This window comes from Myxine glutinosa, chromosome 2, assembly GCF_964187855.1.
Source record: "Myxine glutinosa chromosome 2, kmMyxGlut1.1, whole genome shotgun sequence".
In the NCBI taxonomy this organism is placed as follows: domain Eukaryota; kingdom Metazoa; phylum Chordata; class Myxini; order Myxiniformes; family Myxinidae; genus Myxine; species Myxine glutinosa.
Window position 1 is genome coordinate 55155092 of NC_136262.1, and position 22207 is coordinate 55177298.

The 22207-nt window shown below is 40.9% G+C and overlaps 1 protein-coding gene and 1 long non-coding RNA gene across 5 annotated transcripts in view; one reads left to right on the forward strand and one right to left on the reverse strand.

The window, feature by feature from the left end:
• Positions 1–22207, reverse strand: part of LOC137421785 (myelin transcription factor 1-like protein) — a 253738-nt gene that overhangs the window by 107999 nt on the left and 123532 nt on the right. For all 4 annotated transcript variants that reach the window (XM_068108183.2, XM_068108181.2, XM_068108184.2 and 1 more), the window contains exons 13-14: positions 3801–4034; positions 3260–3369 (exon numbers count right to left, since the gene is read on the reverse strand). In XM_068108183.2, coding sequence (XP_067964284.2) covers positions 3260–3369; positions 3801–4034 — 344 coding nt within the window. The remainder of the gene's footprint in view (positions 1–3259; positions 3370–3800; positions 4035–22207) is intronic.
• LOC144891040 (uncharacterized) lies at positions 4737–7239 on the forward strand. Its single transcript, XR_013622671.1, has 3 exons — positions 4737–4777; positions 6758–6953; positions 7209–7239. It is a non-coding gene; the product is annotated as an uncharacterized LOC144891040 (long non-coding RNA).

The following is a 22207-nucleotide window of genomic DNA, read 5'->3' on the forward strand; positions in this document are numbered from 1 at the left end:
TTAAGTACACTTTTAAGTGTTATGTAAACCAGTAAAGCACCTAAACTTTTGACTGGTAGTGTATGTGTGTATGTATGTGTGTATGTATGTGTGTATGTATGTATATACAGTGCCTATAGAAAGTCTACACCCCCTTTCAAAATTTTCACCTTTTCTTGCCTCATAGCCTGCAATAAATTGCATTAAATCAGACTTTTCCACCTTTATTTACACATCATAACCAACAACTTCCAAGTGAAAAACAAATTCTACAAATTCCACAAAATAAATAAAAAATACAAAACTAGCATATCTTGGTTGGATAAGTGTCCTTTAACCCTGAGTTAAAACTTGGTGGAAGCACCTTTGACAGCAATTACAGCTGTGAGTCTGTTGGGATAGGTCTCTAACAACTTTGCACACCTTGATTGTGCAATATTTGCCCATTCTTCTGTACAAAACTATTCAAGTTCAGTCAAGTTACGTGGGGAGCATTGATGGACAGCAATCTTCAAGTCATACCACAGATTTTCAGTTGGATTTAGGTTGTGGCACTGATTCGGCCACTCAAGGACAATTATCATTTTGTTCCTTAGCCACTCCAGGGTAGCTTTGCTTGTGTGTTTCGGGTCGTTGTCATGCTGAAAGGTGAACTTCCGTCTCAATTTCAGCTTTTTTGCAGAGAGCAACAGGTTTTTCTCTAGGATTTTCTGTATTTTGCTCCATCTATTTTCCCTTCTATCCTGACAAGTGTCCCAGTCCCTGATGATGACAGACACTTGTCGAACCAGGATATTCCATTTTTGTATTTTTAATAAATTTTCTGAAATTTGTAGAATTTGTTTTTCACTTGGAAGTTGTGGGATACGATGTGTAAATAAAGGTGGAAAAAGTCTGATTTAATGCATTTTAATTCCAGGCTATAAGGCAAGAAAAGGTGAAAATTTTGAAAGGGGGTGTAGACTTTCTATCGGTACTGTATGTGTGTATGTATGTGTGTTGTGTGCTGTATGTACGTATATCTGAAAATTAGAAAAAAACAGGGCTGGCCCAACCTCCACCAAATTTTACATACATGCAGGTAGTTCTGAAGGTCAGGTCATAGGCACAAATAACCGCTACCCTCCCACCCCCCAACCCACTCCCCTGTTAGACGAGCGGGTGTTTCTATTCTTTCAGGAAACGACCATAAATGGCACTTGCGTAGTATTTTTGGTTAAGGAGAGTGTTAAGTGAAATTTTTCGAACCATGAATAAGCTGTGTCTGATGTGTCCCTCACATTGCACTGGATGTTTCTAGGTCTAGAAATTACTTGTCATTCTTGAGATGCGTCATAGAAAAATAGGGATCTCACAAGCATGTGGCAGTTAAGAGTAATTTTTATATTATGGGCTTGTTTTTTTGGTGGCCAGGCAACGTGGTGACCATAGCCAAATTACACGGGCACGTACGTGTGCATAATGAAGTTTGAGACATAAATACGATGACACTATGGAAGTTGCATCATGGCACTCAAGCAATCGTGCACAAACTAAAATGCTGTTAAAAGCTCGTAATAATGCTGAATTTTAGCCGTTCTGGTTCAACTCCAAGGGTGTGTCCCATTACCAATTAGCATGTAAAGCGCTCGCCAAGTGACTTAAGCATTCAAGCAAACAATCCAATGAAACGGTTGATAGGAACGGCTGGCTTGGAAAGCAATAGCACACTGATTGGGAATGGAGCACACCCCTGACCAACACTGACGAAAGGATACGCTAAAGGAGCCATGTGGGCATGAGGTGAACTTGCTAGTGGAGACGTGGCATAATATTTCCATGACTACACAAAGTCGAATGGCTGAGCAATTCAAAAGCTCAACTATAAATCAATAAGCAGTTGTTCAGCTGATGAGATGGAAAATTCCATTTGGAATTCACCTCTGAGACCATTGATTAGTTTGGTCTCCTTTTATCCCAACTGAACTGAAACTCCTCACTGGCTGGAATTTGAGTTAACTTTAAGCCAAAATGCCAAATATTTGGGTAGTGACTGGATGCATATCATTAAAATAATAATTTATCAGAACTTCTGATTGAATTTTAGTCCAATAACTTTCGTGAAAGTTTCTACCTTTTAGAAATCATAATTTGAAATCATTTTTAGTGGAAACATGATTGGTGGGTAAAATTTAATATGGCTTCTTTATTTTTAAAAATCTCAGCTAGCTCGCCAAGCCAGCAGGAAACAGGGCAGAGGCCTTACACCGTTGCAGTAGCCCATGTGAGGAGTATAATTATCTGGGTCGAAGCTACAATTTAAAAAATATTACTCATTTATTGTTGTCTTTTGATAAAGGCATTCCTTCTTTGAAGTGCAATCTTCAACTATGATCAGGTCCTCATTCTACCCTCCCTCTGTTTCCCATGAAATCACGCGAACCGCCCAACTTATAATTCCCCCACACGCATTCTCCCAACATCCCCTACCTCCGGTGCGAGGCGTAGTTGCCAGTCACATGACCACTACCGTCACAGCCCGGTGTGGGGCAAGTCCTGCGGAACATGGACTGTTTAGTTCACTTCAGGACGTTGGCTTTTCCCAGAGTAACCCCGAACCCTTTGGCCCTGCAATCTGTCCGAATTTCATAAAGCCTATTGCTTCATGACCCCTCTGCACAATTATGTGATTTAAGCAAAGAAATATTATTCATGAGGGGAAAGACCTGGGCCAAATCAAATATGACTTTCTGTACCATCAAAACATGACCATGCTTCCCCTGGAGGTCCTCAATTATGGTCCTACAACCCCTTATTTTCAATCATTTACCCTTCCCCACCTTACTTTTCACATTTATTGACAAATCATCCCAACTACGATAAATCATGCATATAAAGTAGATTCTGCTTGTGGCAACCGCAGTTACAATGCACACTCAGCATTTGTTTTTATTGTAGAATTTAGCAGATCAATCTTGACGAGACAATACTTTCATAAACCCTTTTAGAAAAAAAAAAACATTAAAAAAGACAGTGTGGCTGCCCAAAGCAGAATCCGCCATATAGAAAAATCCCAAAAAGTGTAGGAATAGCATTCTTAGTATATATACACAGCACATCTGTCACATTGTGGGGTCAAGTATGGACTGATTCAGTAGGATGATCTATATCAGGCTGTCAGCAGGTGTCACTACCTCTGTTAGCTATTATTTTTTGAGACTTATGGTGTGGAAGGAGAGGAACAGATGTGTTTTGCTCCTAATAGCCCAAGTCCAAAGTTCAAAGCAGAACAACTGCTTACACCAGTAGCTCCTTGCGGCCATCTTTAGGCAGTGAGGTCTTGGTCTTGGGGATAGCAGTAGTCACTTCACCTGGGTATCGACGATCATCACTGACCTCATCCAAACCTCCCTGCCGAAATACACAAGGATTTAAACATCCCCGTAGTCTGTGACTATTGCATGGTCATTTGCTAATATTGTCTGAGCACAACATTACGTCATATTTTGCCTTCTGAACATCCTTTCGTTTCCAGTAGGAGTCACTAAATACGTGCATTTATCTGTATGTAATTGTACCTTTTATTTTTGGTAGTATTGCTGTTAATTATTATTTAAGGATCACCCAAATAATCTGTGCACTTTGTGTCGTTACATCCTAGTAAAGCATAGATTCATAAAAAACATTGCTGCAGTTAACTGTCATCCAAAGCATAATCGTAAACCAAAGAAAAGCTGTCATGCATTTTTTTGGAATGAACATTTCCAATATTGTTGCAATTGTGGATAGAAATTGGGTCATCATGTGATGAGAATAGCCGAGCATGGCAAGTGCACGTGTACCTCTTCAGTCCGTCCGGTTGTGTAATCCAGCGGGGCATGCCAAGCCGGAGGATCCGAAGGTGGTAGGCAGGCAGGTTGTAGTGGGGGCTGTGACGATGCTGCGCAGTGTAGCTCTGTAAAACCCACACCCTCTCCAATCGTCCCTGAGCTTGTGGGACAATTGGCCACCGTCCGCGCGGGTTTCATGCTGAGATCCAGGGTGCCGTGTTCATCTAGAACATCCAGAGTGCAGCCCTGCATGGCAAAGCACATGCGTGGTTGTTTGTGTTGCATATTTCACAAATTTTATAAAGTTGTTAAATTTGCGTATAATCTAGTACTTATGAAAGGAGCATTACAACAGACATCCAGATAATGTAACTTTGGTGTAACCAACCATAAAGGCTGATTAATATCTTATCATTACTGAGCTTGTATAGACAAAATAAAACACCTAGTTGATTAACATCACGAGTTCTGAGTGTGTGTGTGTTCGATGCACAGCAAATTTGTTTTTTTAATTAATGGCATATTGACATGAAACATGACATCAATCAAAAGGAAAAATACCTCCCAGAATGCACTGCATATAATATAAAAGCAAAGAGATTTACCTTTTCAATAAATTATTGTGAGATGTGATTGGGATTCACACAAGAGTTAAATTTGCTACGATATATCTAACAAACAGCAAATTATTCCCAGAAATTCAAGAAATACTTTGCTTTAAGCTGACTTTCTTGACAGCAATGAAGTCTTTTAAAAAACAAGGTATTGTATTCACGGAGTTATAAATAGAATCTGGAGAGCCAATGAAGCCTCTCTTTTGAAGCAGCCGGAAGTAATGAGACGGCCATCTTGGAGGGCCGATTGTCAGCTGCTTCGAACTTTTTGACACAGACAGCTCTGCATAAGTCTCACGCTGAAAATATGCCTCAATGTGCTGCATTTGGTTGCCCAAATGCCACAGGGAAGAGCTCCAATGTATCATTTCATAGGTAAGTGGAATAATGTTGTGCACAACAGATTATTGTACAACAGAAACACGAGAAAGGTTAGCATGTGTTCGTCTTTTTGTCACTGGGGAAGTTACTAATTGTTTTGCAACGAACTTTTCCTGCCGTGTCCTCCGTCTGACACGTATTTTATGATTATTTATGTATTATAATTGATAAATTAGATTACTAAAACAGTGTCTTATTTACGACAAGTCGTCAGGGGAAAACCAGATGATAGGTGTATGGGTGGGGGAGTGGCTTTGGCCAGTGCCGGATTAACATTGTGGGGGGGCTGGTACAATTATTTGTGGGGTGCCTTTTATTTTGAGAGACCAAAATCATAGCATGCCTCAATGCAGAAACACTGTTCACCAACGCATGTCTGAATGGAACATTTGCTTAATTCTATTGTTTTTAAATAGCGAAAAAAAATACAAATGAAATGGAAATGCTGGTGAAAATAAAGTACAGAAAGAAAATATATGATATAATTTGCATATGCAATTATTGTAAAAATAAAATCGAATTAAAGCTTGACATGTGAAAATATATTATAAATGCACAAAATCAATTAATATTTGCCACCAAGCTAGAATATTGGCTAGTGACTACAACAGCGAGACAAATCTATTTTATGCGGTGATACAATTCTTAGGGAGTGTTCATAATTTATGTAGGGGGGAGGGGCGGTGCAGTAGTAGGGGGGGGCACAAAAAGTTTTACCCACCCGAATGGGTGGGGGGTGGGGGGGTCAATGTCATGAAAGTTTCCATGTTCGGTATGGGCGGGGGGGGGGGGGGGGGCAAAAAGTTTATTCAAATTTGATGAGTTTATCTACTAAATACCCTTCAATGTTTTTATATTATATATATTTGTGTTTTAATCAAGCTGCCTTTTAATCTGTGTAGTCTTTTTTTGTGTCATTTAACGTAAATTTGAGTGCCTTAACTGAGTCAGTATATGACACAAAAAAGACTTTACAGATTAAAAGGCAGCTTGATTAAAACACAAATATATACAATATACGAGACAGTGAAGGGTTAGGGTTAGGGATACTCTTAACTAAGTTAGGTGAGGGGGTTGGGCAATAAAGTTTTGCTGATGGGTGGGGGAGAAAAAGTTTGCCCTTGGTACATGGGGGGGTGACGAAAGTTTTACGCTGACCTACTTCCAATTCACCGCCCCACCCACTACATAATTTATGAACACTCCCTTCTCGTTTTAGCAGCACTGAAATCGGAGAACTTAGCACAGTGAAATGTTGCTGTTACGTACATTGTAGAGCGATATATACATGGTCATCTCTGATCGCTTAGAGCATGAACTCTCCTCTCTACAGTTACGTATCATCAACGTCAGACACATTTGGGAAAACCTCGAGATCCTTAAATTGTCGTATGCACCAACATTAAAACAAAATATGAGGTGTTTGTGGGGGGCCCCTAGGAGAGATGCAGAAAATAGGGCAAAATGGAGAAGATTGTCATGGGGACCGCAAGGCTAACCCCCGCTCTAGCAGGGAAAATGGCCTTAAAATGCATGTTGTTGTTGTTGTTGTTGTGGGGGGCCCCAAATTGTGGGGGCCCTGTACGAACGTACCATTCGCATCATTGTTAATCCGGCACTGGCTTTGGCTAATTGGCAGTGTCACAGTATTTTTTTTGTACATGGTTTGTAAGGCAGATGTGATTTTGTTTACGTCACTCCACATATATGCCTCTGTGGATGGTGGATGTTAATTTAAGTGTTTGAGCTCAAACAAAAGTTTGTTCTGGTGAAATAAACTGGAATTATAAGTCCAAATTTTGACTTTCTGTGAAAAATTGAAGCATTGCCAGCAATTGTTTTAAATTTCGAAATCTACAACCTTCATTTACATTTCATATTCAAGTTTTGGATAAACTAGTTTGTGTCGCAACTCATCGACCTAAATAGTCAAAACAGTGAATTGGAACTAATCAGTGAAGTTTTTATTTCAAGGTTCCCAAAGGACAAAGACCTGTGCTCGAGATGGAGTGCTGCTTTGAGAAGAGAGTCCTTCCAGACCACTCCAGGCACCACAGTCCTGTGCAGTGATCACTTCACAGACAGCAGTTTTGACAGAACAGGTCAAACAGTTCGACTCAAGCCAAACACCGTCCCAAGCTGTTTCAACTTCCCAGCACATTTGACAAAGGTATAACATTGATATTCGAACAATTTTCAATTAAGTTCAAGTTGCTTTGATGTTTTAAAATCATGCTATTTAATAATCTCAAGCACGTTTTTCATAAGTGGCAGTTATTTTTATTGGTGTGCTATTCAAATACACACACAGCATTCATACAAATGCAAGTGCATGCATGCATACATACTTTAAATCGTTAATTTATCAATTTCTTCAAATGTATGAACCATTCACTTATGTGTCAAATTATATTTTTGCAAATAGGCTACAGTTGAGAGGAAACCACCAGTAGCAACTTAAATTGTTCAACAATACGAGCCAGCCCCTACTGAGGATGAACCAGGAAAGACTGAAGACACTCATCCCAAGAAGGGACCTTCATGTAAGAATGAGGATCACTCGTACACCATTGTCACTAGCCCACGTTCACTGAAACGAAAGTTGGATGATGCAAGTGCCAAACTCAACAATTTTCAAAAGAAATTAAAGTTGAGCCACCAGCGTAACACAAGGCTAGCCAGGAAGGTGGAGTCACTGAAGACCATTGTGCATGACCTGAAAGAGAATGGCTTGGTCACTGACAACTGCGTTGAAATGCTCGACATGACATTCTCAGGTGTGCCAAAAGCAATCATGGACAGGGTGATGAACAACAAAGTCAGTGGCAAACGTACCAGAGAAGAGTACGACCCTGTCATCAAAGCCTTTGCCCTCACTCTCCAAATCTATTATGCTAAGGGATACGAGTATGTACAGAAGACATTTGATTTGGCACTTCCAAGTCCCTCCACAATCCGTAATTGGTACAGTGCAATTGACAGCTCACCTGGTTTCAGTACAGTTGTATTTGATGCACTTGAAGCCCGGTTCAAGACCGAGAAGAAACATGGTAGGAAAACCCTATGTGCTCTGATGCTCAATGAAATGGCTATCATGAAGGCAATTGACCTGTCTGGAGACAATGTGTTGGGGTATGTCGATATCGGGAACGGGGTCCAAGATGACAGTGCTCCACTGGCAAGTAATGCATTGGTTTTCATGCTCGTCGCAGTGAATGACAGCTGGAAGGTCCCTGTAGCACACTTTTTGATAAATGGGTTGTCTGGGAAAGAGCAGGCAAATTTGGTGACGCAATGCCTGATGAAATTACATGATGTTGGTGCAGAAGTCGTGTCCTTCACATGCGATGGGCCTTCTGCTCATTTGACAATGTTGAGCGAATTGGGTTTCAGCATAACACCAAACAATGTCAAGCCCTGGTTTCCACACCCTGCAAAAGCAAAGCAGAAAGTGTGTGTTCTGCTGGATGCCTGTCACATGTTGAAATTTGCCAGGAACTGCCTCGGAACTCTGAAATGTTTGAAAGATGGCAACAATGCAATCATTGCCTGGAAGTACATCCAGGCACTCTTTGATCTACAAAGGAAGGAAGGTCTGCATCTCGGAAACAAACTGCGCCGTAAACAGGTTGAATGGAGGGGCAATGTTATGAAAGTGAACACAGCCACTCAAACTTTGAGTACAAGTGTGGCAGATGCCATTCACTATTGCAGAGAGACATTGAAGTTGCCAGAATTCCAGGGCAGCGAAGGAACATGTGAATTCATAGAAATATTTGACAGACTATTCGATGTTTTAAATTCTCGCAACCCTTTGGCACGAAACTTCAAGGCACCTCTAAGGCTTTCTCGAGAAGGGATGTTCCTGCCATTTCTGGACAGTGCATACAGATATCTGTCCACCATGAAGAATATAGATGGCCAATTAATGACCAGCACATGTCTCAAGACATCGTTCATTGGCTTCATGATGTGCATTGAAAGTGTCAAAATGTTGTATTTTACACATGTCAAACCCGATGACTCTCCACTGCGTTATCTGCTCACTTACAAGATGAGCCAAGACCACATTGAACTCTTCTTTGGAGCAGTTCACATTGCATGTGGAAGTGGCAACAACCCAACAGCACGCCAGTTCATTGCAGCATACAAACGTCTCTTGATGAAGCATGACATCAAGTCGGCAATAGGTAACTGTTCCGCCCAGGATGCAACCAGGATACTGGATGTGGTCTCATTCAAGTCTGTGACGAAGCAAGCCGTACCAGATGCAAGTGGTGGCATGTTGGTGGCAAGACGGTACGACCTGGAATTGCGTGAACCAACCACAGACGATCATGAATATGCAGACATACCGAACTTTGAGAAACTTTCCCTGTTCACAGAATCATGTGTTGGGTATATGGCTGGCTATGTGGTGAAGATGGTGGAATGTACATTGAAATGTGCTGAATGTCTCGCTGCTCTCACAGTCAGTGGCGGTGAAAGACAGTCCACACACGTACACAGCCTCATTGCTACCAAGAACAGAGGCGGCCTCATATTTCCCTCCAACAGTGTCATTCGGGTGTGTGAAGCAACTGAAAGGTGTGTCAAAAGGCTTCTTACTGTCACCAATGGAAAAATGCCCAGTGAACGTGGAATTAAATATGCAGTTTCCAGTTCTGTATTGGCTGAGGTTGGGCTGTCAACATTTTCTACCCTGGAGGAACACATGTTTGATTGTGAAGTGGACAGCAACCATATCTTTACTTTGATTTGCTCTGTCTCACAACGTTATTGCAAGATACGCTTCCATCACGTGGTCAAATGATGAATGAGGATGTAAAGGACAAGCAGATCAGAAAGAAATACAGTAAATTGGTACTGTTTGCTCACCAGTGAATCAACCGTTGATCCACACCTCTGTTCATCATTGGATAATTATGACCACATACATTTAAAGCAGTGTTCACTTCAGAAAAAGCTGTCAACATTCTGTTTGAAAGTCTGTCTTCAACTTATTGACTTGGTACTATTTATAATTTGTCAGGATTTGTGTTCATTTTTGTTAGGTGCATTGCAATAATTGTGGGTTTGCAGGTGGGTGTGTATCAGTTGTAGCCTACACATTGCCCTCCCAGTTGATACTTTCCAAAGAGGAACTATATTATAACAGCTGATGTACTTTGATGTAAGTTGTACAATGTTTTGTATGCCTTTTTTGTAATAAATAAAAAAAGTGCTTTTGGTTGGTATCATTTGTTTTCATACACAAACTATTGACAGATTTTCCATTGAAAAGTATCTTGCTTCAGGCAGTGACTTGCAGTGTGACATAATCATTGTAAATATATTATTCTTTAATGTGTCCAATAAACAGACAAAAATAAAAGTGCAACAAGTATTCCATTCTCTTCAATGACCATTGGTATACTGGTTTCAACTTCAACTGCACAATTTTAAATTTTACTTCTTCTGTCGAGTCTATTACTAGTATTAGTCACCGATGGGTGCAATGGTTTGTTGACAAAACATTCGGCCCGCCAATATGGCCGCCACTCGGCTTCACGGCTGCTAATGCTGCGCCGCATCTCATTGGCTCTCCAGGTTCTATATATACCTCCGTGATTGTATTTGGTTTTGGAACATTTAATTATATAAAATCTGGTTTGGTTTTTATTTATTTCTTTTTAAAATAAATACAGCTCGATATAATTTAAAAAAATACTTCAACTCGATAAAAAAAACTCGATATAATTAAATAATAGGCTCCGTGGGACGTGACGTTTTGACTCCAAAATTCTTTTTTTTCACTCTTTAAAGATAATTATTGTATGTATGCCTGATTTTATTTTACACTGTCCAGGGAAACTAGTAGCCATTTATGGATTTGGATTCTACTTTTATTATACATTTTTAACACACTGTATAAAATATACATAAACATTGAATAGCAGCTTGTTTATTAATAGTGCGTTTACAATCAAGATACACCTCAGCTGACATAATAGGATGGTACGCACACTCGCCTCTAAGCTGTCCAGCCTGGGTTTCAATGTCAGCCCAGCTATAAAATGTCATCCTGGTGTTTCACAGACTGAGTGAATCATCACAGACTGGGTGAGTGGAGGAGAGAGGGGATTCGAGGATGGAAAAGGGAGTGGGGGAGAGAGAAGATTGTGGCAGGGAGAGTGAAATGGGAGGATATATATATATATACATATATATATATATATATATATATATATATATATATATATATATATATATATATACATATATATATGTATATATATATATATATGTATATATATATATATGTATATATATATATATATATGTAGATATATATATATATGTATATATATATATATGTATATATATATATACAGTATGTATATATATATATATGTATATATATATATATGTATATATATATATATGTATATATATATATATGTATATATATATATATATATATATATATATATATGTATATATATATATATATGTATATATATATATATATGTATATATATATATGTATATATATATATATATATATATGTATATATATATATATATATATATGTATATATATATATATGTATATATATATATATATATATATATATATATATATATATATATATATATATATATATATATATATAACTGTGAGAAATAGTAGAAACTCCACAGTACGAGCAGGACGTCTCATTTGCATTAAATAAATAATTGGGAGATTAAATCAGACGCCGACGTAGCTTCAGGACGGTCGATCTTTAATTCTCGACAAGCTTTCGACCAACAAAGGTCTTCTTCTTAGTCTACAGAAACAACAGGCATGTATATCAGACAAGTATGCATAGTGATATGTGTGTAAGATGTGTGATATGTGTAGAAAATGCATACAAAATGAAGAGCCACGCTAAAGCTCACTCACCGTCCCCAAGTTCAGCGGAAGTGAAGTGCAGCTTACAGTTATCGTTCAGTTTGTGCATGTGCATATAGCATATACAAATATAGAGATACATACATCCATATACACACAAGCATACATTCATATACCATTTATATTCATATAATATATTTATATATTTATTTATATATTTATATAAATGACATATAAAGGTAGAATGAATGAATGAGTGAATGAGTGAATGAATGGGTTACGGTTAATGATTTGATTGGGTTGATGTTGGAACATTCTTTAATCATCAAAAGTTATGCCATGAGGGATTTTTGTCCGAGGTTTATGTATCCAAAAGGACTCACGTTTCAGAATCGTGGTGTGTGATCGATTTGTAATTGATTCAATGGCAGAGATTTGAATGTCATTTATAGAGTGATCCGGTTGATTAAAGTGTATCGTGTAAGGTAGAGATTTGCCCTGACTGGTGTGGAAGTTGTTGATTTCTGACCGGGTGTTATTAAATCGTGTGTAGAGTGTATTCTCAGTTTTTCCAACATATTGTTTGGTGCACTTTAGGCAAGTGATTAGGTATATGACCCATGTAGATTTGCAGTTCATATAGGAGGTGATGGGGAATTTTTGTCCAGTGCTAGAACTACAAAATTTGTTTCCTTCTTGGAAATGCTTGTGAATAATACATTTGTTTGCTGTGCATTTATAGAAGCCAGGGATCCTAGTTTCTTTGTTGTGGGCTGTGGGTGCTTTGCTTTTACCAAGAGGTCTCTGAGTGTCCGACCACGTCGAAATGATGTTAGTGAAGGTTGAGGAAATGTGGTGCCGAGTGTTTCTGATTGATGGAGGAGAGGAAGGGCCTTATTCAGAATATTTGGCAATTGGGATGAGGTAGGAGAGTAGGTGTTTACCAATGGAACACGGTTAGTTGCAGGTTTGGGTTTGTAAGTCAGAAGGTCTGCTCTCGGTATGCGTTTTGCTCGGTTTATTGCTTCTTTCACAGAGTGAGGGTCATAGTTTCTTGCAATGAAGTGTGTTTCTAATTGGCAGAGAGAAGTTTCTTCTGCCATTTTTGTTGAGCAAATGCGTCTTACTCTGATTGCTTGACTGTATGGTATGCTTGCAATTGTATGTTTAGGATGAGATGAAGAAGGGAGAAGGTAAGAGTGAGTGTCTGTTGGTTTGGTGTATAGTTCTGTTTCGAGTCTGTTATTTTGAAGCGTGAGTGATGTGTCTAGAAAATGAACTTCGGACTGTATGGCTTCTGAAGTACTGAAGCCAGGATCCCCGGCTTTTATGAATGCACAGCAAACAAATGTATTATTCACAAGCATTTCCAAGAAGGAAACAAATTCTGTAGTTCTAGCACTGGACAAAAATTCCCCATCACCTCCTATATGAACTGCAAATCTACATGGGTCATATACCGAATCACTTGCCAAAAGTGCAACAAACAATATGTTGGAAAAACTGAAAATACACTCTACACACGATTTAATAACACCCTGTCAGAAATCAATAACTTCCACACCAGTCAGGGCAAATCTCTACCTTACACGATACACTTTAATCAACCGGTTCACTCTATAAATGACATTCAAATCTCTGCCATTGAATCAATTACAAATCGATCACACACCACGATTCTGAAACGTGAGTCCTTTTGGATACATAAACTTCGGACAAAAATCCCTCATGGCATAAATTTTGATGATTAAAGAATGTTCCAACATCAACCCAATCAAATCATTAACTGTAACCCATTCATTCACTCATTCACTCATTCATTCATTCTACCTTTATATGTCATTTATATAAATATATAAATAAATATATAAATACATTATATGAATATAAATGGTATATGAATATATGCTTGTGTGTTTATGTATGTATGTATCTCTATATTTGTATATGCATGTGCACCGAACTGTAACGCGAACGGTAACTGTAAGCTGCGCTTCACTTCCGCTGAACTTGGGGACAGTGAGTGAGCTTGAGCGTGGCTCTTCCTTTTAGTCTAGTAGGAAGACTAGGTCCCCCTGCACCCCCCGGAGATATACTTCTAATCAGTGTTTCTAGATTGGAAAAAATGTGTAGAAAATGACTAGCTATGGCCCCAAGCTGAAAAAATGTCCCACATACCATTTTTATGCAAATTACTGCTGCAAATTTTATGCAAAATTATGCAAATTTTATGCAAATTTTTGATGAGGAGTAGAGTTGAGGGGTCTTTGAGGGCTTCATCGAGGTGCTCTCGGTTGCAAGACTGGGTCATTCTGAGAAGCACAGCAGGGTCAGAGATCATGATGTTCTCCTCCTCAGTGAATCTCTCCATCAACAGCCTCTCCATTGCCTCACACACTGTTTTGAGGCAAAAGAGGGACTTTGCGTAGGCCTTTCCACTGAGAACACCTTTGAGAGATCCACTTGTTACTAGTTGTGCCTCAAAGAGAATCTCTGCATATCCAGAACCACGCATCTTGTGTCCAGTGAGCATCCCGATGTAGTTCATGGATGTGTGGAAGGGTCCAATCGTTACTACATGACTAGCAAATTCATTTGGCCAGCGCCAGATGATGGGAAGGGCTTTCATGCAGACACCCAGATCAAATGTATTCAGGACCCATCTCTGACCCACCTCAGCAGTTGCTGCCTCGGAACGCTTCAGTAGCTCACGAACAACTGCGTTGTCTGTGATCGGTTGGTGGATAGGCGTGCAGTAGTCGACTGTTGATTTGCTGGGTGGGGGAGAACCAGTTGCAGAGGTGAAACCCCCTAGCCCAGGCACAGGCTGCAGGCCATTGCCATGCCATGCAGGCACCAGGCACAGACCGATCACAGACAACGCAGTTGTTCGTGAGCTACTGAAGCGTTCCGAGGCAGCAACTGCTGAGGTGGGTCAGAGATGGGTCCTGAATACATTTGATCTGGGTGTCTGCATGAAAGCCCTTCCCATCATCTGGCGCTGGCCAAATGAATTTGCTAGTCATGTAGTAACGATTGGACCCTTCCACACATCCATGAACTACATCGGGATGCTCACTGGACACAAGATGCGTGGTTCTGGATATGCAGAGATTCTCTTTGAGGCACAACTAGTAACAAGTGGATCTCTCAAAGGTGTTCTCAGTGGAAAGGCCTACGCAAAGTCCCTCTTTTGCCTCAAAACAGTGTGTGAGGCAATGGAGAGGCTGTTGATGGAGAGATTCACTGAGGAGGAGAACATCATGATCTCTGACCCTGCTGTGCTTCTCAGAATGACCCAGTCTTGCAACCGAGAGCACCTCGATGAAGCCCTCAAAGACCCCTCAACTCTACTCCTCATCAAAAATTTGCATAAAATTTGCATAATTTTGCATAAAATTTGCAGCAGTAATTTGCATAAAAATGGTATGTGGGACATTTTTTCAGCTTGGGGCCATAGCTAGTCATTTTCTACACATTTTTTCCAATCTAGAAACACTGATTAGAAGTATATCTCCGGGGGGTGCAGGGGGACCTAGTCTTCCTACTAGACTATTTTGTATGCATTTTCTACACATATCACACATCTCACTATACATACTTGTCTGATATACAAGCCTGTCGTTTCTGTAGACTAAGAAGAACACCTTTGTTGGTCGAAAGCTTGTCGAGAATTAAAGATCGACCGTCCTGAAGCTACGTCCGTGTCTGATTTAATCTCCCAATTTTATATATATATATATATATATATATATATATATATATATATATATATATATATATATATATATATATATATATATATATATATATATATACTAGCGTGACTCAGCGCGCTCCGCGCGCCTCACCACACGTCGTTTCAGAGGGGTAGGCGTCTTCGACAATTTCGGTGTCTTTTGGGTCTTCATGGTGTTTTGGGTCTTCAGGGCCATTTGGGTCTTCATGGTCTTTTGGATCCTCTGGGCCTTTAAGGGTATTTTGGGTCTTTGAGGTGTTTTTGGGTCTTCAGGGTGTTTTGGGTCTTCGGGGTGTTTTGGGTCTTCGGGGTGTTTTGGGTCTTTGGGATGTTTTGGGTCTTCTGGGTGTTTTAGGTCTTCTGGGTGTTTTGGGTCTTTGGGGTGTTTTGGGTCTTCGGGGGGTTTGGGGTCTTCGGGGTGTTTTGGGTCTTCAGGGTGTTTTGGGTCTTCGGGGTGTTTTGGGGTCTTTGAGGTCTTTTGGGTTTTTGGGTATTCAGGGTCTTTTTGAGCGGTGTTGGGCTAGCAGCTAGGGTGCCAGCTTAGGATCCCAGGATCCTGGGTTCGAATCCCAGGTCGATCGCTGATTTAATGCCAGGGGGTTGACTCAGCCTGTCATCCTTCCGAGGTCCGCTAATTGAGTACCAGTTCACTGGTAATTCCCTGCTTGTCGTAAAAGGCGACAAAAAGGGTTGGCGTCAGGAAGGGCATCCGGCCGTAAAACATTGCTTCAAAAAGGGGACCAAAAAAAACAACAACAACCACGGTCCCCGAAAAAGGCCAACCCTCGCTTTGCGGGGAAAAATGGCCTCTAAATGTGGTTATTTTTTTTTCATTTTCAGGTCTTTTTGAGCCTCAGGGCCTTGAAGGGTATTTTGGGTCTTTGCGGTGTTTTGGGTGTTTTTTTTGGTTTGTTTGTTTGTTTTGTATACAAGATCGAGGCTCGTGAAAGAGCTTTGGGGTCTTTGGGGTCTTTAGGGGTCTTCAGGGTATGTTGGGTCTTTGGGGTCTTCAGGGTATTTTGGGTATTCAGGGGTCTTGGTGGTCTGAAGGGTCTTGGGGGCATTAAAGGGTTGTCAAAGGTCTGAGGGGTCTCAGCAGTCTTAACGCAATTAAGGGGGTTAATTAAGAGGGTGGTAATTTTATTTGAAGAGGAAGAAGAAGATGTTTTCGTCACATATAAACATACATACATAGCGACATACATAACCATATACATTTGCTCTATTATAATTATATATATATATATATATATATATATATATATATATATATATATATATATATATATAATGGTATCTGTAATCTGGTTCTCCAACCTAATGAGCGGACAACATGACGTCATCGCCATGCACGTCCGCCTTGCCTGCAAAGTTCCAGAGGAACCATCTAGCAGTGCGTCATTACGGATTATAAATACAGATACTGTCACAAGTGCATGCAAAACTCACAGTTACCGACCTGGTTTCGCCCTTGTTGGGGCTTCATCAGGGCAACGCAGTGAGGCTTTCCATACACTTGTAACTCTGTGACCCTTTCGGTTTTTATATCAGTCACTATGCGACCTTCATATCATCAGTGGAGAACCGCCAGCAAGGTGTCCCATACAGCTGCTGCTGCACCTTGCTGGGAGCGATACGCACTGCCTGCCACGCGGTGACGTTATCTCTGGTATCCACTCATCATATGGAGTCGACCTGGTTGCGGTTGGGAGTTACTAATAATGGTATCTGTAATCTGGTTCTCCAACCTAATGAGCGGACAACATGACGTCATCGCCATGCACGTCCGCCTTGCCTGCAAAGTTCCAGAGTCCGCCATGCACGTCCCAGGTCGACTCCATATGATGAGTGGATACCAGAGATAACGTCACCGCGTGGCAGGCAGTGCGTATCGCTCCCAGCAAGGTGCAGCAGCAGCTGTATGGGACACCTTGCTGGCGGTTCTCCACTGATGATATGAAGGTCGCATAGTGACTGAAATAAAAACCGAAAGGGTCACAGAGTTACAAGTGTATGGAAAGCCTCACTGCGTTGCCCTGATGAAGCCCCAACAAGGGCGAAACCAGGTCGGTAACTGAGTTTTGCATGCACTTGTGACAGTATCTGTATTTATAATCCGTAATGACGCACTGCTAGATGGTTCCTCTGGAACTTTGCAGGCAAGGCGGACGTGCATGGCGATGACGTCATGTTGTCCGCTCATTAGGTTGGAGAACCAGATTACAGATACCATTATTAGTAACTCCCAACCGCAACCAGGTCGACTCCATATGATGAGTGGATACCAGAGATAACGTCACCGCGTGGCAGGCAGTGCGTATCGCTCCCAGCAAGGTGCAGCAGCAGCTGTATGGGACACCTTGCTGGCGGTTCTCCACTGATGATATGAAGGTCGCATAGTGACTGATATATATATATATATATATATATATATATATATATATATATATATATATATATATATATATATCTATATATATATATATATATATGTATATATATATATATATGTATATATATATATATATGTATATATATATATATGTATATATATGTGTATATATATATATATATGTTATAATAGCCGTAGACGATTCTGTCTGTCTGTCTGTTGGGCGTCTGTCCGGGGTGTGGCTTACTCGGTTTGCAGAGTAGCTCCACCCATAGCTCCACCCATTCTGGGAGTGGCTTCCTATAATTATAAACAAATATCCACCATTTTATTAACTCGCATAGCTTTGAGGCCTGTTTTGTAGGCCCGTGGTGTCTTGCTCTCTCTCCCAGTTTTATTTCAAATCAAATTCGATATATCATTTCATTTTTCACAGTCGCTAACATAGTTTTAGACTCGGTTGAAAAAAACGGGAAGAAAATCCGATGAAAGTTGCCGTTTATAGAACGAAATGAATTCTCAAACGCCTGTAACTTCAAGGCCATTGAGTCTCTCTCATGCCTTTATCTCCAATCTAACTCACGATATGATTTCATTTTTATCGATGGTTTTAGACTCGGTGTCAGCAATAATTGAGAACATTCCACACACACGGGAAAATGAAGAGATATATTTTTAAAAATCGCGTCATGGTGTATCAATGTATCATACACCGCCCAACATGACACCGACGGCAACGTGTCGATATATATTAAATCGCTTTTGCTTTTCCGTTAAGATATATTACTTTTTCGTTTGATGACAGTCATCACAAAAACGTCAACAATGATGCCGACATATATTTCTTCGTTTTTATTTCATTCAACATTATTATCCGGAAGTAAAATATGTTTCAGGAAATTACCGAGAGATATTTCTTCGTTTTTTTTATTAGTTATGTGCGCATACACTTTAAATAGGTTTATTTGAAATCTTTAATTTTCCACAATATAATTTACTTGCCATTTATCATTGATGATTACGAGACAAATTCCTCTTGAGGATCGTGGCAATTCATGCGCTGCGTGGAAACTTCTATTTCCAAAATGAATGAGACGATCGATGAAGAACGCAGACTTGAACAGGATGCAGCAAGAAAACGAATGAGACGGGCGAACGAGTCCATCGACGAACGTCAATGCAAACTTGCGGGGTCACCCGTGGGAATCCCACGGGCATGGATGTGTGTGACATTTCGACATATTGAGTTAGATGCTGCACATTCATTTTTACAAAATGGTTACTGGCAAGTCATCAGATCCAGAAATGGTGTAATGAACACAATTTATTTACGCGCAAGCAAGAAAGCAAGACGGGCCGATTTCCGATTCCGACGGGCCGACGGGCGAGACGGGCCGATTTGGAGCAAGAAAAAGAACGAGACGGGAGAAAAACGAGAGAAACGAGACGGGGAAGCCGATTGGAGAGGTGAGTGAGGAGCGATTGGAGAGGCGAGTGAGGAGCGATTGGAGAGGCGAGTGAGGAGCGATTGGAGAGGTGAGTGAGGAGCGATTGGAGAGGCGAGTGAGGAGCGATTGGAGAGGCGAGTGAGGTGCGATTGGAGAGGAGAGTGAGGAGCAATTGGACAGGCGCGTGAGGAGCGATTGGACAGGCGAGTGAGGAGCGATTGGAGAGGCGAGTGAGGAGCGATTGGAGAGGCGAGTGAGGAGCGATTGGAGAGGAGAGTGAGGAGTGATTGGAGGGGAGTGTGAGGCGCGATTGGAGAGGAGTGTGAGGCGCGATTGGAGAGGAGTGTGAGGCACGATTGGAGAGGAGTGTGAGGCGCGATTGGAGAGGTGTGTGAGGCACGATTGGAGAGGAGTGTGAGGCGCGATTGGAGAGGAGTGTGAGGCACGATTGGAGAGGAGTGTGAGGCGCGATTGGAAAGGAGTGTGAGGCGCGATTGGAGAGGAGTGTGAGGCGCGATTGGAGAGGAGTGATTGGAGGGGAGTGTGAGGCGCGATTGGAGAGGAGTGTGAGGCGCGATTGGAGAGGAGTGTGAGGTGCGATTGGAGAGGAGTGTGAGGCGCGATTGGAGAGGAGTGTGAGGCGTGATTGGAGAGGCATGTGAGGGATTGGAGAGGAGAGGAGTGTGAGGGAGAGGTGAGGGATTGGAAAGGAGAGGAATGTGAGGGATTGGAGAGGAGAGGAGTGCTAGGTGGAGAGAGGAGAGTGTCAGGTGGAGACAGGAGAGTGTCAGGTGGAGAGGAGTGAGGGGTCACATATTATGTGAAATAAATAAATTGTGTTCATCACACCATTTCTGGATCTGATGACTTGCCAGTAACCATTTTGTAAAAATGAATGTGCAGCATCTAACTCAATATGTCGAAATGTCACACACATCCATGCCCGTGGGATTCCCAAGGGTGACCCCGCTGTTGGACGTCTGTCCGGGGTGTGGCTTACTCGGTTTGCAGAGTAGCTCCACCCATAGCTCCACCCATTCTGGGAGAGGCTTCATATAAACAAATATCCACCATTTTATTAACTCGCATGGCTTTGAGGCCTGTTTTGTAGGCCCGTGGTGTCTTGCTCTCTCTCCCAGTTTTATTTCAAATAAAAATTCGATATATCATTTCATTTTTCACAGTCGCTAACATAGTTTTAGACTCGGTTGAAAAAAAACGGGAAGAAAATCCGATGAAAGTTGCCGTTTATAGAACGAAATGAATTCTCAAAGGCCTGTAACTTCAAGGCCATTGAGTCTCTCTCATGCCTTTATCTCCAATCGAACTCACCATCTGATTTCATTTTTATCGATGGTTTTAGACTCAGTGTCAGCAATAATTGAGAACATTCCACACACGCGGGAAAATGCAGAGATATATTTTTAAAAATCGCGTCATGATGTATCATACACCGCCCAACATGACACCGATGGCAACGTGTCGACATATATTAAAAATTCGCTTTTGCTTTTCCGTTAGGATATATTACTTTTTCGTTTGATGACAGTCGTCACAAAAACGTCAACAATGATGCCGACATATATTTTTTCGTTTTTATTTCATTCAACATTATTAGCCGGAAGTAAAATATGTTTCAGGAAATTACCGAGAGATATTTCTTCGTTTTTTTAAATTCGTTATGTGCGCATACACTTTAAATAGGTTTATTTGAAATCTTTAATTTTCCACAATATAATTTACTTGCCATTTATCATTTGATGATTACGAGACACTTCCTCAGTCCTCTTGAGGATCGTGACAATTCATGCGCTGCGTGGGAACTTCCATTTCCAAAATGAATGAGACGATCGATGAAGAACGCAGACTTGAACAGGATGCAGCAAGAAAACGAATGAGACGGGCAAACGAGTCCATCGACGAACGTCAATGCAAACTTGAACATGATGGAGCAAGAAAAAGAACGAGACGGGAGAAAAACGAGAGAAACGAGACGGGGAAAAGCCGATTGGAGAGGAGAGTGAGGAGCGATTGGAGAGGAGAGTGAGGAGCGATTGGAGAGGCGAGTGAGGAGCGATTGGAGGGGAGTGTGAGGCACGATTGGAGAGGCGAGTGAGGAGCGATTGGAGAGGAGTGTGAGGCGCGATTGGAGAGGAGTGTGAGGCGCGATTGGAGAGGAGTGTGAGGCACGATTGGAGAGGCAAGTGAGGAGCAATTGGAGAGGAGAGTGAGGAGCGATTGGAGGGGGGTGTGAGGCACGATTGGAGAGGAGTGTGAGGCATGATTGGAGAGGAATGTGAGGCCGATTGGAGAGGAGTGTGAGGTGCGATTGGAGAGGAGTATGAGGGATTGGAGAGGAGTGTGAGAGATTGGAGAGGAGAGGAGTGTGAGGGATTGGAGAGGAGTGTGAGGGATTGGAGAGGTGAGGGAATGGAGAGGAGAGGAATGTGAGGGATTGGAGAGGAGAGGAGTGCTAGATGGAGAGAGGAGAGTGTCAGGTGGAGAGAGGAGAGTGTCAGATGGAGAGAGGAGAGTGTCAGGTGGAGAGGAGTGAGGGGTCACATATTATGTGAAATAAATAAATTGTGTTCATTACACCATTTCTGGATCTGATGACTTGCCAGTAACCATTTTGTAAAAATGAATGTGCAACATCTAACTCAATATGTCGAAATGTCACACACGTCCATGCCCGTGGGATTCCCACGGGTGACCCCACTAGTATATATATATATATATATATATATATATATATATATATATATATATATATATATATATATATATATATATATATATATATATATATATATATATATATATATATATACATATATACATATATAATATATATACTGTATATACATATATATATATATATATTGTTATTATTGCATATGTTATTGTACATATACATACAGACTTGGCATTTAATATGGAATTTTTTTTTTTTCTTGTCTTGGGTTTA